The sequence below is a fragment of the Manis pentadactyla genome, chromosome 8 (assembly GCF_030020395.1).
Source record: "Manis pentadactyla isolate mManPen7 chromosome 8, mManPen7.hap1, whole genome shotgun sequence".
In the NCBI taxonomy this organism is placed as follows: domain Eukaryota; kingdom Metazoa; phylum Chordata; class Mammalia; order Pholidota; family Manidae; genus Manis; species Manis pentadactyla.
Window position 1 is genome coordinate 50,711,653 of NC_080026.1, and position 13,024 is coordinate 50,724,676.

Below are 13,024 nucleotides of genomic sequence, written 5' to 3' on the forward strand. Positions count from 1 at the left end.
CCCATTTAGCAAATAGAGAAATGTTTTACTAAGTTTTACAGAATGGAAGGTTTTCATAGACAGGGGAGTGGGGGCAAGAATTTATTAGCGAAAGAAGAGATTAGGGATTGTTTCAAGTCCCTTAGGAGGAGTGGGGGCGGTGTCTGTCTTACCCAGGTCACCTCACTTAGGAAGCTCCAAACTGACTGGTCTAAAATCCCGCTCCTCAGAGAGGCTGAAACTGCAATCAGGTTGCACTGTTAAGTCCATTTGGCCCAGAAGTGACCACGTGTTGGGCCTGCGTTTTTCTTTTTTAACAGTACACAAACTCTTTCAAGGCTTTTGAAACATATTGCCCAATTGCCTTTCAAATGATGCCCCAATTTTTACTCACGCACAGTAAGTTTGCTCTCTGACCCTCGTCACCTTAAAAAGAAACACTTGGGAATGGCTAGGCTTTTTGTGGTAGTTGAGATATTGGGATCTTTCTTCATTCTTTATGTTTTAAAGAACTGTAAGTCAGAAAAGGGATTTTCCAAAACTCTCCTTTGCTCTCAGGGCCCGCGGTGAGGGGCTGGGTGGGTGGGTGTTGGCTTCTGCGACCCAAGGTGCCCTCAAACCCTGAGGTTCTGCTTTCGCTACCACACTCGGCGGCAGGCTGCTCAACCCTCGAGCCCCTTGAGGCCGACGGCAGAATGGGAAGGACCCCGAGCTCCCCTCGCCCGGGGGCGCCCGCTGCCCGCCTCCCCGCCTCGGCTCTCCTCCCGGGTGGGCTCCGCAGCCGAGGTAAGGTGGGAAGAGCGCGCGGCGCTCCGGGGTCTCGGCCAAGTTCGCCGCGCGGCCTCGGGGCCTCTCGGGTTACCTGAGCCGGCAACCACGTCAGCAGCACATCACCGGGGCTCTTTCTATTGCCAGGACCCGGGGCAAGAAGGAAGAAAACCCGCTCCGGAGAGAGCCAATCGCAGGCCGCGAGCGGGCGGGGCGGCCGAGGGGCGGCGGGTGGCGGGCCGCACGGGCCGGTCTGCGGCGCGGGCCTGGCGGAGGCGGCGGTGGCGACAGCAGCAGCAGCGGAGACAACGGGGAAGATGCTGCAGTCCCTGGCCGGCAGCTCGTGCGTGCGCCTGGTGGAGCGGCACCGCTCGGCCTGGTGCTTCGGCTTCCTGGTGCTCGGCTACCTGCTCTACCTGGTCTTCGGCGCCGTGGTCTTCTCGTCGGTGGAGCTGCCCTACGAGGACCTGCTGCGCCAGGAGCTGCGCAAGCTGAAGCGGCGCTTCCTGGAGCAGCACGAGTGCCTGTCTGAGCAGCAGCTCGAGCACTTCCTGGGCCGGGTGCTGGAGGCCAGCAACTACGGCGTGTCGGTGCTCAGCAACGCCTCGGGCAACTGGAACTGGGACTTCACCTCGGCGCTCTTCTTCGCCAGCACCGTGCTGTCCACCACAGGTAGGAGGCCCCGCGTCCCGGCCCGGCCCTGCCCGGCGCCCCCTGCGCTCACTCGCCCGCAGCAGCCTCCGGGAAGCCGGAAGCCCGCGCGGTGGCCGCGAACAGGACGCGGGGGTTGCCGCCGCCAACTCTGGGCAAGTGGCCCCTAAGTGCTTCGGCCAGGGCGACGGCAGGGGCTTCCCGAGCTGCTGTCTTTCTCTGCGGGATACCCTCCCCCGGACCGGCCGGCTCGCGTCCGTGCCATCCTGGCCGCCGCGGGGCGTGGCGAGGCGAGGGGGCGACGGACACTCTCCAGCGCCCCGAGCGCGCTCGCCTTTTTCCTGACCGCGTCCCGCAGGCCGAGGCTGCACAGATAGTAATGCCTTAAGGGGTCACCTTCCGGCGGATGCCCTCTCTTTTGAGGATGCAGAGGTGTTTCGGTGCTTTTCTACCTTGGGGCGGTTGTAGGGGAACTGAGTGATATCAGTCTGCTCTACGCAGTTGACATCTGAGTGGACAGGCCGATCCGGTTTCTTGGCAGAGTACAGGAGGGGTGAGGGAAGGGAGCATCCGATTGCCAGTGATCTGGCAAAATAGGGGCATCCTGATTCAGCAGTTTTTCAACTTTAGGCATTCGAGGCCACCCTTCAATTTCAAAGCGCCTCTTTCCCCCCACTCACTCAGATGGACGCCCAACGACGCAGGAGCGTCCAGGTGTAAAGGAGGCCTGCCCCAGGGCGCCCTTACTGGGCTGGATTAGGATGAATGGAGGCTGAATTTTCCCAGAAGCTAAGTGAAGTACGGACACTTGGGTGAAAATATTTATAAACTGGTGTTTGGACCCTGTAAAGTATCTCAAAGAGAGTTCAACGAAATCCCATCGTTTTATCCATGAGATCAAGTCTTTGAACAGTCCATCTTGACTTGCACAAGGTCACACACTTAGTTGTCTGTATAGTCCCAGTCTAGGCCTTGTGATATGTTCCAGGAACACTGTAACACCCACTCCCCCACACACACCTGTACAGGTGAATCACTGTGTTACTTCAGCTCTCCCTTAATCCTACTCTCTCTCCACCTCCAAGGGTTTGTTTATAGTCCCCTTGGGTTAAAGCCAAATGATTATTTTGGTAATTGTTTGGTAATGAGCAACAATAGTACAGTATTCATAGAGGTCTTGTAAAACAATGATTTAGTATTCTGGGGTGCATTACTAAATGGATGAGAGTTTGCCCTACAGTAAACACAAGTAGAATTCTAGCTTGTACTGTGGTATTTTGAAAACTGTGAAATGCAGCCCAAAACAGGACAGACCTGTTATCTTACTTTTCAACTTTGCCAACACTACTCTTCAGATTTATTTTTACAACCACTCTCTCCATTGTTTTTACCCAGCTCTGTTCTTCATTATCATTTAATAATCACCATGCCTTTCCTTCAGAGCGCATTTATGCTAAATTGAAGAATCATTCATTGACTGGCGCTGGGGTGAGGTGTAGGGGGAGAGAGGCTCTGACCTGGGTTACCTGTCAGTGATCCAAACTAATGTCACTATAGGCAGCTGTCTTACTCTATTTGAGTCCCACTTTTCTCATCAGTAAAATTTATAATAGTGCCTAATAGGATCATTGTGAAAATGTAATTATGTTTATAAAATGTTTGGTTTACTGCAAATGTTCAATAAATATTCTTTATCCCTCTAAAAAAAAAAAAGAAAAAAAGAATCGCAGTGCCCAGCGACTGGGGCTCTACATCAGTGTTTCCTGGGCATAGAAAGTCGACAACTGCGTCACAGTATTGGGGAAACATTGTGAAGAATGATGATACATTTTATTACTTTTACTTTCTAAGTAGTAGTGTTTTAAAGATAGAACGGGAATAAGAACAGGGTTATGAGGAAGGAACATGTTTGCTTTTCCTTAGAGGAATTTTCCATCACTGATGCAGCTCATGCACAATCTCAACATCATGTCCACTTAAATATCAAAATACGAGTTTACATCTTCAGTAGATAGATAGTTATTTCCTAGATACTCCTCCCCGCCTTTTTTAGGAAAGACTGCAGTTCCTGTTTTAAAAAAAAGGTCAGGATAGATGTCTCATTATTGGTATTCGGGTTGCACTGTGGTTCTTCAGGAAGTCTGTTTTCATGCAAAACAAGAGTACATTTAGGAAATTAGTGCAAAGGGCACTTAAGGATAAACTAAATGAGAAAGGTGCCTCTTGGTTTATAAAATTAGCAAATCAATGAATTGTCATTGATAAAATAGAATTGAGTGTATTAATTCAAATAGAGTTCTGTGGACTTCAGAATTCTGTTCTGAATCAAAGATACACACTCGGCTGGTTTTACACTGACCCTTTATTTGACAGTTTGATGCTCCATATAGTAACAGGGCACTGGTTTTGTGGCAGAGGTTCAGATAATTTTCAGAGTGAAGTTGGTGTACTTAATTAGTAGAAAAATATTTTCTGAAAAAGTACCAGACCCCAAAAATGAATTGCAATTGTGGATCATGTTTCACTTTCAGGTAGAAATTAGATATGCTGTACTTTTGCTTTTAGGCTCTCTGAGCACTGCTGATGGCAAATCACTGAGGTAAGTGTCACTCCATCCATCAGTACAGCCAACCCCTGCTTGTCCGGAATGGTAATGATAGGCCTTACAGAGTTCTTTGGTAGTTAACCTTGTAATACAGGAACACAGATGTACTCAGGTCAGAATCTTCTCATCCCAAAAAAGTATAGGGTTCCATTTCCTGAATGGAAATGGTTTCCTTATTTGGAAGAAGCCTTTGGAGGGTAACTCAGCAATGTGCTCTTCATTCTCTGCTCCGCCAAGGACTCTGAATTATTTCCAGCAAACAATTTAACATCTGTCCACTTTAAGATTGAAAAAAGATATGGCACCATCTACATAGGAATCTTACGAGAATGGAAGAAAGAATACAATACACTTTTATCTTTTTAGAGGGAAGATCTGTTTAAAAATAAAAGGAGGTATTACAGACTGGGATATTTCCCATATAACTTTTAATACTGTGATGGCTTTTTCAAGGAAATCATTTTTATTAAGGAAAAAAAAATTATTGAGGGAATACTGTCTAGGGTGACAAGGAGGAAGAAATAAATCTTTGTTAATGTTATCTTTAGTAGCCATATAAAACTGAGCACTCTCATTGTGAGAAGAGCCACTTGTCATGTTAGTTTACTATAAGTTTGTTTCTTTATTCACTTCCTCTAAGCAAGGTTGTATCATGATGGTGATGTTTGGTGAAATACAGTTTTTGTATGCATTTGAATATAAAGCTGCCACTGCCTTGTGTTACTTTGTAAATGTGGGGTTCCCATGATAGCTTTGTCCCTCTTTCTGTAGATTGTAGGCATGGTGCCTTACATCAGGGTACTGCCTTTTCCCTGTATATGAAGAGATGTTTTGCAACTCTTAAAGTGCTCAGAAAAGGAACTTACTTTGGCTTGTTTTACAGTGGCCTTTGATTTAGGTAAAATAAAGAGCTACTACAGTGGGTGGGAAAAGGTAATGGGGGTACTGGATTGATTCTTAGTTTTCAAATTGTTTTCAGTAGGACAAATATCTTATGACTAACACCAAATAGTTACAGAGTTTTTAGAATGGAATAGGGGTGGGCACACTAGGGCTCTTGGCCCAAGTTTGACCCACCCACCCCATTTTTGTGAGGCCTGGGCTAAGAATGTTTTTTTTCAAATGGTTCCAAAAACAAGAAACAAAAAAAAAGACAAAACTATTTCCTGGCACATTAGAGTTTTATGAAAATCATAATTTCAGTGTCCATACAGCCACACCCATTTGTTTCTGTATCATTTTCAGCTGCTTTCCAACTATAATGGCAGAATTAAGTAGTTGTGACAGAAACCGTCTGGCTGCAAAACCTAAAATAGTTCCTATCTGGCCTTTTTGCAGAAAAAGTTTACTGAACTGTGCTTTTGAATAATACTTAGTAGGAACTCAAAGTCAGAGGAGTTCAAAGCACTTTACTTGTTTTTAAAGATACCTTAGCCTCCCAGACTACTTTGCACTGCTTGAAGTGGTATGCCACGTTTAAGTCACGCACTACCACCCCCAAGCTGTTCGCAAAACAAATTATTGTTTTTGAAGGGATGTCACTAGTTTGGGGTTAAATTTGTGACATGCTTTCTTTTTCCTTAATGGTGACAAAGCTACACTTCACATTAGGATTACTTTTATCTAAAATCTGCAATAAAGACCTTATATCCTGGAACAGAAATGGCAACAAGGAAAGGAATTCCACTGAATCCAAACACGTAAACTGCTGGCAAAGCAAAGGCACAGCTACAGGCAAGTGTAACTGAGAGGGATGAGAAGACAAGTACTTTAAAAATAAAAAAATAAAGCATGATTATCTTGCCAATGGGTTTCAGCCCCTGGCAAGTTCACTATGGATTCAGTGTGACCTAAAAAACGACTGTCTCTTGGGGTGAAAGTGCTATACCCAACTTTATTTCCACTGTGGCAGGTCAATCACTAAAATTCCATTCACTCTAAGCGAGTCTGCATGCAGCAAGCTGGTCTCTGCCTCTGGGCCCCTCTGCCCGCACAGCTGTCCCAGCCTCTGCCTTCGGTGCTGCCACCACTCCAGCCTCTGCTCTGCTCTCTTGCAGCCATGCCACCGTGTTGCCCAGAGCATTAGGTAGAGCTCTTTATATAGAGTCAATAATGACACATTGCCCACACCTGTGTAGTGAGCTAGCCAACCAGGGACAGGTGAGAATCCTGGCCACAGGCACCTTCACTTTATCCATACTCCACCCCTCCAGGATTCTCTCCTCTCAATTTATGTGCCCTCAATCCTCTGCAGTGGTCCATGTGGGAAAGCTGGAGCATTGTAACTAAATTCCATCCATGACAATATACAAGTAACAAAAATTACAACAAATTATAATATCCCTCAAACCTGAGGAGATCCATTGTATATTCTAACCAGTTCCAACAAATTATAACAACCCTCAAGCCTGAGAAGATCCATTGCCACCAAGTGGTCATCCTGGCTGGAATGCAGGCAACTTTGGGGGTGTCTTCTTGATGCCCCTGGCACTTTCTGTTTCCTGTACTCAGTTTGCAGTCTGCCTTCTGTATTCATTCAGGGTGGATTAGGGGTGAAGCAGGATTCGGAGGTGTAGAGGGAGTACTTCTGAGAGGACTGTGTGATTGTCTCCCTGAGAATGAATCAGACCAGCAGGGCTTGTCTAATATTTTCTGTTGGTGTTCATGTTTCCCTTCTTTAATCTGTAGAACAGAATCAATTCTTCTACCAGACACATTGATTGGTTTTGTGTTAGACATTGTCAGTGTTTTTTAGCTACTTACTATATGCTTGATCCAGACCGGATTCTGCTTGCGTTGGCCACTCTGGCTAAGGTTGACTTGTTTTGTGAAATAAAAGCCTGCACTCTGAAGCCTTTGCAGCTTTAGTTATTGGTACCTGGTGATGACCTTTTCAACAGAAAGCTCCCAGGGACCTGAGAGACCTAGGTAATGCACAGTCAATACAAACACAGTCAGGAGGTGCTGCAGGGAAAACAAAGGCATGCAGAATAAAAAGTGCTAGGTTTCGTCTCTCTGAATGTGGTCAGTGGGTCACACATTACAAATAAGAATTGGAGGCTCTAATTATAACACTCGTCCCTTGTCAGTGCTTAGGTGGCGGTGGCATTGTGGCCAGAGTTCAGCTATTTAGTCAAGTGGAAAGTTGGGCTCAGTCCCCTTTCCACTGTGCTTTACGGAAGCGTCTTTTGAGCTTTATTCAGACCCTGGTTCGTTGTTGGATCTGCAGCACAGCTGAAGGAGATCTTTAGTTCAAATATACACTGAGAAGGGAAGACAGGAGAGATGCCCAGGGACATGCTGAGCTGGGCATGCAGCCCTGGGGGCTGCAATGAAGCAGGTTCTACTCACTGTCTTCCTAGAGCCTACCCCATTTCTTACTGCTTTCTCCCAAGCACTTAGCTTTCTGCCTGCTGGTTCCCATACACCTTGTGCACCACCTTATGTTGGGATATTCCATTCTTCTGTTACAGCACTTATCACCTTGTACTGACGTTATTTGTTTTCCTATCTGTCCTCCCAAGAGAGTGGTCTTGACATCACTTTGCATCCCTAGCACTCAGTGGGTCTGCAGTAAGTGGATAAGGCACATCTCTTCCCAGGTCTGAGCTTGTTTCCTCTTCTGTAAAATGAGGGTTTCAGAAGATGTTGCTCATTTTTAAGAGACCTTAGATATAATTTCATTGTCTTGATGAGAAAACAGAGGCCCACATTGCTTAAATGACATTTGCAGTTATTTATGTATGAACAGCTCTGTGTGAGTGCCTCATGTGTATATATACATGTGAGGCCCTGAGGGATCTAAAGAGGAGAGAAGCATGCATTCTTCAGGAGGTATTTATGAGCAGTTAAGTTCACCAGGTACTGCTCAGGGCACTTATGGATCTTGCCTTCTTGGATGTGTCTACCTTGGAGAGGGAAGGAGATATAATAAACAAGATAACTGAAATAGAATTTAGTATATTGGTCTCTGCCCTGCTTCCTGGCACAGAGCTCCTAGGTCCCTTTTAATTTCCTAAGTGATAAGAGCACTAGGCTCATCTTTTGTCCTAAAGAGGTGACTCTGGGTAGCTCCTGGAGGAAGGGCTAGTCCCCAGGAAAAGCAAGCCATGATTAGAAGCTTGGAATTTTCAGCCCCAACCCCATCCTCCAGAGAGGGGCTGGAAATGGAGTTCATAATTGATCATGCCTACATGAGGACGCCCCCATAAAAATCCCAAAGCATGGGGTTTGGGGAGCTTCCAGGTTGGTGAACACATCCACACTGGGAGGGTGATGCACCCCAACTCCACAGGGACAGAAGATCCTGTGCTCAGCACCCTCCCAGACCTCATCCTGTGTATCTCTTCCATCTGGCTATTCTTAAGTTATATCTTTTTATAGGTGATCCAGTGCATAAATTGTTCTCCTCAGTTCTGTGAGCAGCTCTAGCAAGAAGGCTGAAGAGGGGTTTGTTGGGAAACTGATTTACAGCCAATAAGCCAGAAGTTCAGGTAACAGCCTGGACTTGTGATTGGCATGTGAAGGGGAGAGGGGCAACCTGTGGGCCTGAGCCCTTACCATGTGGGATCTGAGCACATCTCCAAGTAGATTGTGTCAGAGTTGCATTTAATTGTAAGATACCCTGCTGGTGATGCAGAAAATTCCTTGTTACAGGGAAAAACTTCCACCCATTTGGTGATCAGAAGTGTCAAGAGTTGTGAGTATGAGTGCTCTTTGTGGGTAGCAGAGGAGACACAAAAAAGAGAAACACAGGGAAAACCTAGAGACAGACTGAATTGAGTTTTTCTAATGTACCCTAAGTAACTGCATACTGTGTTCCAAGGGATACATTGCTAGGGAGACATATCCCACAGCAAAGGGAGAATAGGAGGTCAGGAATGTGCACTGGGGTGCCCTCAGGCAGGGTGGGGTCCAGGGTGTGGTCTTTGATAAGGAAGTAAAAAAAGGCCTTACTGAGCAGATTGCATTTCTGTGAGGAACTGAACGGTGCAGGGAGTGCTTTATACAGCTATCTGGGGAATCGTTTTCTGGAACAAAGTCCCAATATTGGAGGTGCAGCTAGACAACCATTGAGGCTGGAGCTGAGTTAGAGGGAGTGATGGGATCAAGGAAGAAGGGGCAAATGATGTAGGGTATTGCACCCAGGCCACAGCAAAGCACTGGCTTCTCTCTGAGGGAGGTTGAAGCTCTAGGAGGTTTTGAGCAAAGGGGTAACATGATCTGAATAATTGTATCACCTTCACTTTGGCTAGTGGAGGAGCTCAAAGGTTGGAATCTGAGGACCTAAACGGGGCTGTTAGGATAGCCCAGAGCAGGGCGGTGGGAGTAGGTGGTGAGAAGTGGTCAGATTTTGGATACAGATGACCACAAGGATTTCAGTCTGAGCCTCCAGCAGCGTGGAGACAGAGGAAGGCCGGGAAGTAGCAGGGTCTGGGGGGTCCTGAACTCAGTTGTGGGCCTCTTGAACTTGAGATCCCTACCGGGCGTCTTGGGGCGTACACAAGGCACGCACGCACTCTAACGTGGTGCCCAGAGGGCTTCGTTGGCTGGCGGGCTGTGATTTCTTGACGTCACGTGCTTCGTTTCTCCGCAGACTTGGCAGAAGGCTTTGGCAAGGTGAATCTGAACTTGGCCTTGAAGGAGAAATACAGAGGCTGTAAACAGAGAAGAGGGAGAAGGTGTTCTAGGTTAAGAATGTGAATTCTCAAAGCTGAGTTGCGTTTGATGAATATATTTAGCAATAGTTTAAAACTGCGTTAACTTCCAGACTAAGAAAGAGTAAACTGTATTATTGTTTTCTAATTTAATATTATGTAAGGCTGTATGGAAAACTGGGATGGGGTGGGGGAGGCAGAAGGATTTGATTCATGTTTTTTAAATAATAGAATATTTCGTATTTGATATAGTAGTTCAATATAGCATTTACATTGTAGTCCAAATAACAATAAGAAATAAATACTTTTCTATATTTTTTAGGACCCGCCGATGTTAAATGAAGTCACCAGGAATCAATGTAGGTCGTTTTGTTTTTAAGAAGTAAATAAGAAAAACAAATTTTTTCCACAGAATTTTAGGAGTCTGTCAGCTTCAAATAACCACACTTAAAGGTTGTAACAGATGGTAAAATTATCATGTGACTCGGAAAACCGCCTGAGTCATTTTCATCTTTCCATATGTTGTTCAGTTTGCTGAATTACTGTCTGAAATGATCCCATTCGAATAACATGACTCCCTGCTCATCCCTTTCTTTTTCTCAAGCACTGAATTTTTTTTTGTCGCTTCAGCTTGTGAATAACAGAATGTTTGAAACTAGAACCCAAAGGTTAAACTGTTCTCCTAACAGAATTCGTCAGATGTTCGAACATTAGTTACCAAGGCACTCAATTATTTAAGGACTGTGGTCAGGTGGATTGAGTTAATTAAAGACTCTGGCGAGGCTGTCCTGCAGCTGCCCTTGTCAACCCGCTTTGCTGAGAAGTTCCGAGCTTGGGGAGAAGCCCGTGCGCATCACGGCCTCCCCGGCACGAGCCCTGGCAGCAAACAGGCTGTCGCCCCCACGCCTGCACGGATGTGCCGCTGTGCGGGAACGCCAAGGGCGTCTAGGCTTCCGCGCCCCCAGACCGCAGGGAAGAGTGCTGTTGTGTGGACAAGCAATCTGTTACCTGCTACGCCCATCTTATGCTCCCCTGCCTCTGCAGGGCACCTTATGTTTAAGGTTAAAATTATAACAACTAGAAATGCTAGCTTCTGCTGGTAGTTTATGGAATATGACCTAACCTGACATTTGTTCTTCCAGCAGCTCTGACTGAACACCTGTTACCTATATGTAAAGGTAATCTGAATGAGGCTGAGAACACAGATTTGGCACCTGACCTTGCACATCAAGATTTCCTCTCACATGTAACTCACAACTGCATTTTGGGAGTTGATTTGTGCTGGTCGTCTCCTGCCCTGGTGGGCTGTGTGTGTGTGTGTGTGTGTGTGTGTGTGTGTGTGTGTGTGTGTGTATGTGTGTGTCTGTCCTGGTCTATCCCTCCTCCGTGTCCCAGTGTCCACTGCCAGCTGTCCGAGGGCAGGAGCGCCTGAGAGCAGTGTTCCCTCATAACAAAGGCAGGGATGGCTCTTCCCGCCTGGCCTGGGGATTACAGTTGCTAAGTACAACTGTAGTCAGTGATGTCAAACACAGTTAATATTAGGCAGGTACAGCCTGATTGAGCAAAAAAAAAAAAAAAAAAAAGTGAGCATCGTGATTTATTTTCAGGGAGACTTTTGACTCCCAGGTATACTGAATGACCCTACATAGACTAAGGGAATGCCCCTTAGAAGTGTGCTTCAGGCAACTTAAAAAAAAATCAGCCTGGGGAGCTTAAGCAAAAGGTGGTGGAGTGGGTTATGAGGGACTGATCTGAGGACTGGGAAGCCTGGGCTCTCTTCAAGGAAGTCGTCATCAACAAGAATTCGTCAACAGTTTCCCTAGAGCTTAGCTGTTTCATGACTCTGTGCCCAACATGCGGGGACACATAAATAATACTGTAAAGGGCTGGTCACTGACCTCAGAAATCCTATAGTCCAGCCAGGGAGACTAAGCTAAAATACAAAACTCTTGGGGGGTTGTATTCAGTGTGGCTACCTTACAGCTGAAATGCATGGGGTTCTAGAAACAGCTGTAGGATTTTGAGGGGGAGACAGATATGCACTGAAGGGCACAGAGAAGCTTCTGGAAGACACTTGAGATGAACAGCATGGGCATGGTCGGGTTGGGTGGCACAGAGGAAAGAAGGCTGTTAAGAAAAGGCACACTGTCAGCACAGATACCCAGGAGAGGGATGTCTCCTGGCCTCACCCAGTGGAGAGCTACCTGTCAGCCGTAGCTGATAAGAGGCGTCAGGATGGAGGCAGAGGGCCTTGAATGTGGGAAGTGGAGTTTGCACTTGACTCTGTAGGCAATAGGAAGCCACTGTAGGTTTCTGAGCTGCACTGGACTGTCTGCCTGCAGATTGGCTTAAAACCGGGAAAGCTGGAGTTGGGCAACGTGGCTCTGAGTCTTTGCCATCACGCAGACCCAAGGAGCCTTGTGCTGAAGAAGAGAGAGCTGCCCAAAGGACCACCGGGATTTGGGGACAGAGGCGCAGGGGTGGGGCAGGGCAGAGCCATGGGAGATTGCACGCAGAGTCCCTAGGTGGATGTAAATGGGAACTCCTAGGCCCTGGGCACAATAGAGGTTTGCTCTGGGCTGCCATACCAAGCATTTCATAGCCTGAACCCGATGGGAGGCCTGGGAACAAGCTAAGCTGTTGCTGTAGATGAATTCTTTCCAGGTATGTATATAGCAGTGAGCATAGAGGGGAACAGCCCCTAGCTCTGTGCTCCTCTACAAAACCCCAGACTTTGGGTTGCTTCTGGGAACACATGGAGCTATGGACAGCTGGGTTCCCCACTCCAAGTTCTCAAGGATTTAGCCATAAAATGATGAGTAAGCTCTCAAAGGTGTGGCTATAATTTTACTTGTAATTAGTATGTCCTTTAGTTATTAGGAGACATTTCTAAATAGAAAGTTCTAAGTAGAATAGACATTGTCCAGAGTGTGTTCATACTATTAATCAGCTTTAATGACATACTCAAATCTCAGCTTCAGCCCATTCCTGAGTAACCTAGCTCTAACTGAGTGAAGCTTTTATCTTTAAAAGAAGCACAGGTATTATAAATACAGTTCTTTGCCTTTTGTAACTGTTCAAGATAATCTCGCATTGCACTCAGTGAGGATGTCTGGCTTCTCTTTAATGTCTCAGCGTTTTCACTTTCAGTTACGGGCCTCCAGTATTATAGATTCACTCTTCACCAGGAAGCTGACATGGCAGAACTACCATTTGAAAACTCACATGTGCTTTGATCCAAGGCACCACTTAGTATAAATCTTTAGATTTATAATCTTATTTTGTTTTCTTCCTCAGCAGATGTAATTTGATTTTAAGTACCCGATCACACTTGCAAAGTCACCTTTCCCTTCTTGCTACCTTA

General features: G+C 46.4%; 1 protein-coding gene across 1 annotated transcript in view; it reads left to right on the forward strand.

The window, feature by feature from the left end:
- Positions 1 to 704: 704 nt before the first annotated feature.
- Positions 705 to 13,024, forward strand: part of KCNK1 (potassium two pore domain channel subfamily K member 1) — a 51,906-nt gene continuing 39,586 nt past the window's right edge. The window contains exon 1 of the mRNA XM_036919246.2: positions 705 to 1,419. Coding sequence (XP_036775141.2) covers positions 1,065 to 1,419 — 355 coding nt within the window. The 5' untranslated portion in view covers positions 705 to 1,064. The remainder of the gene's footprint in view (positions 1,420 to 13,024) is intronic.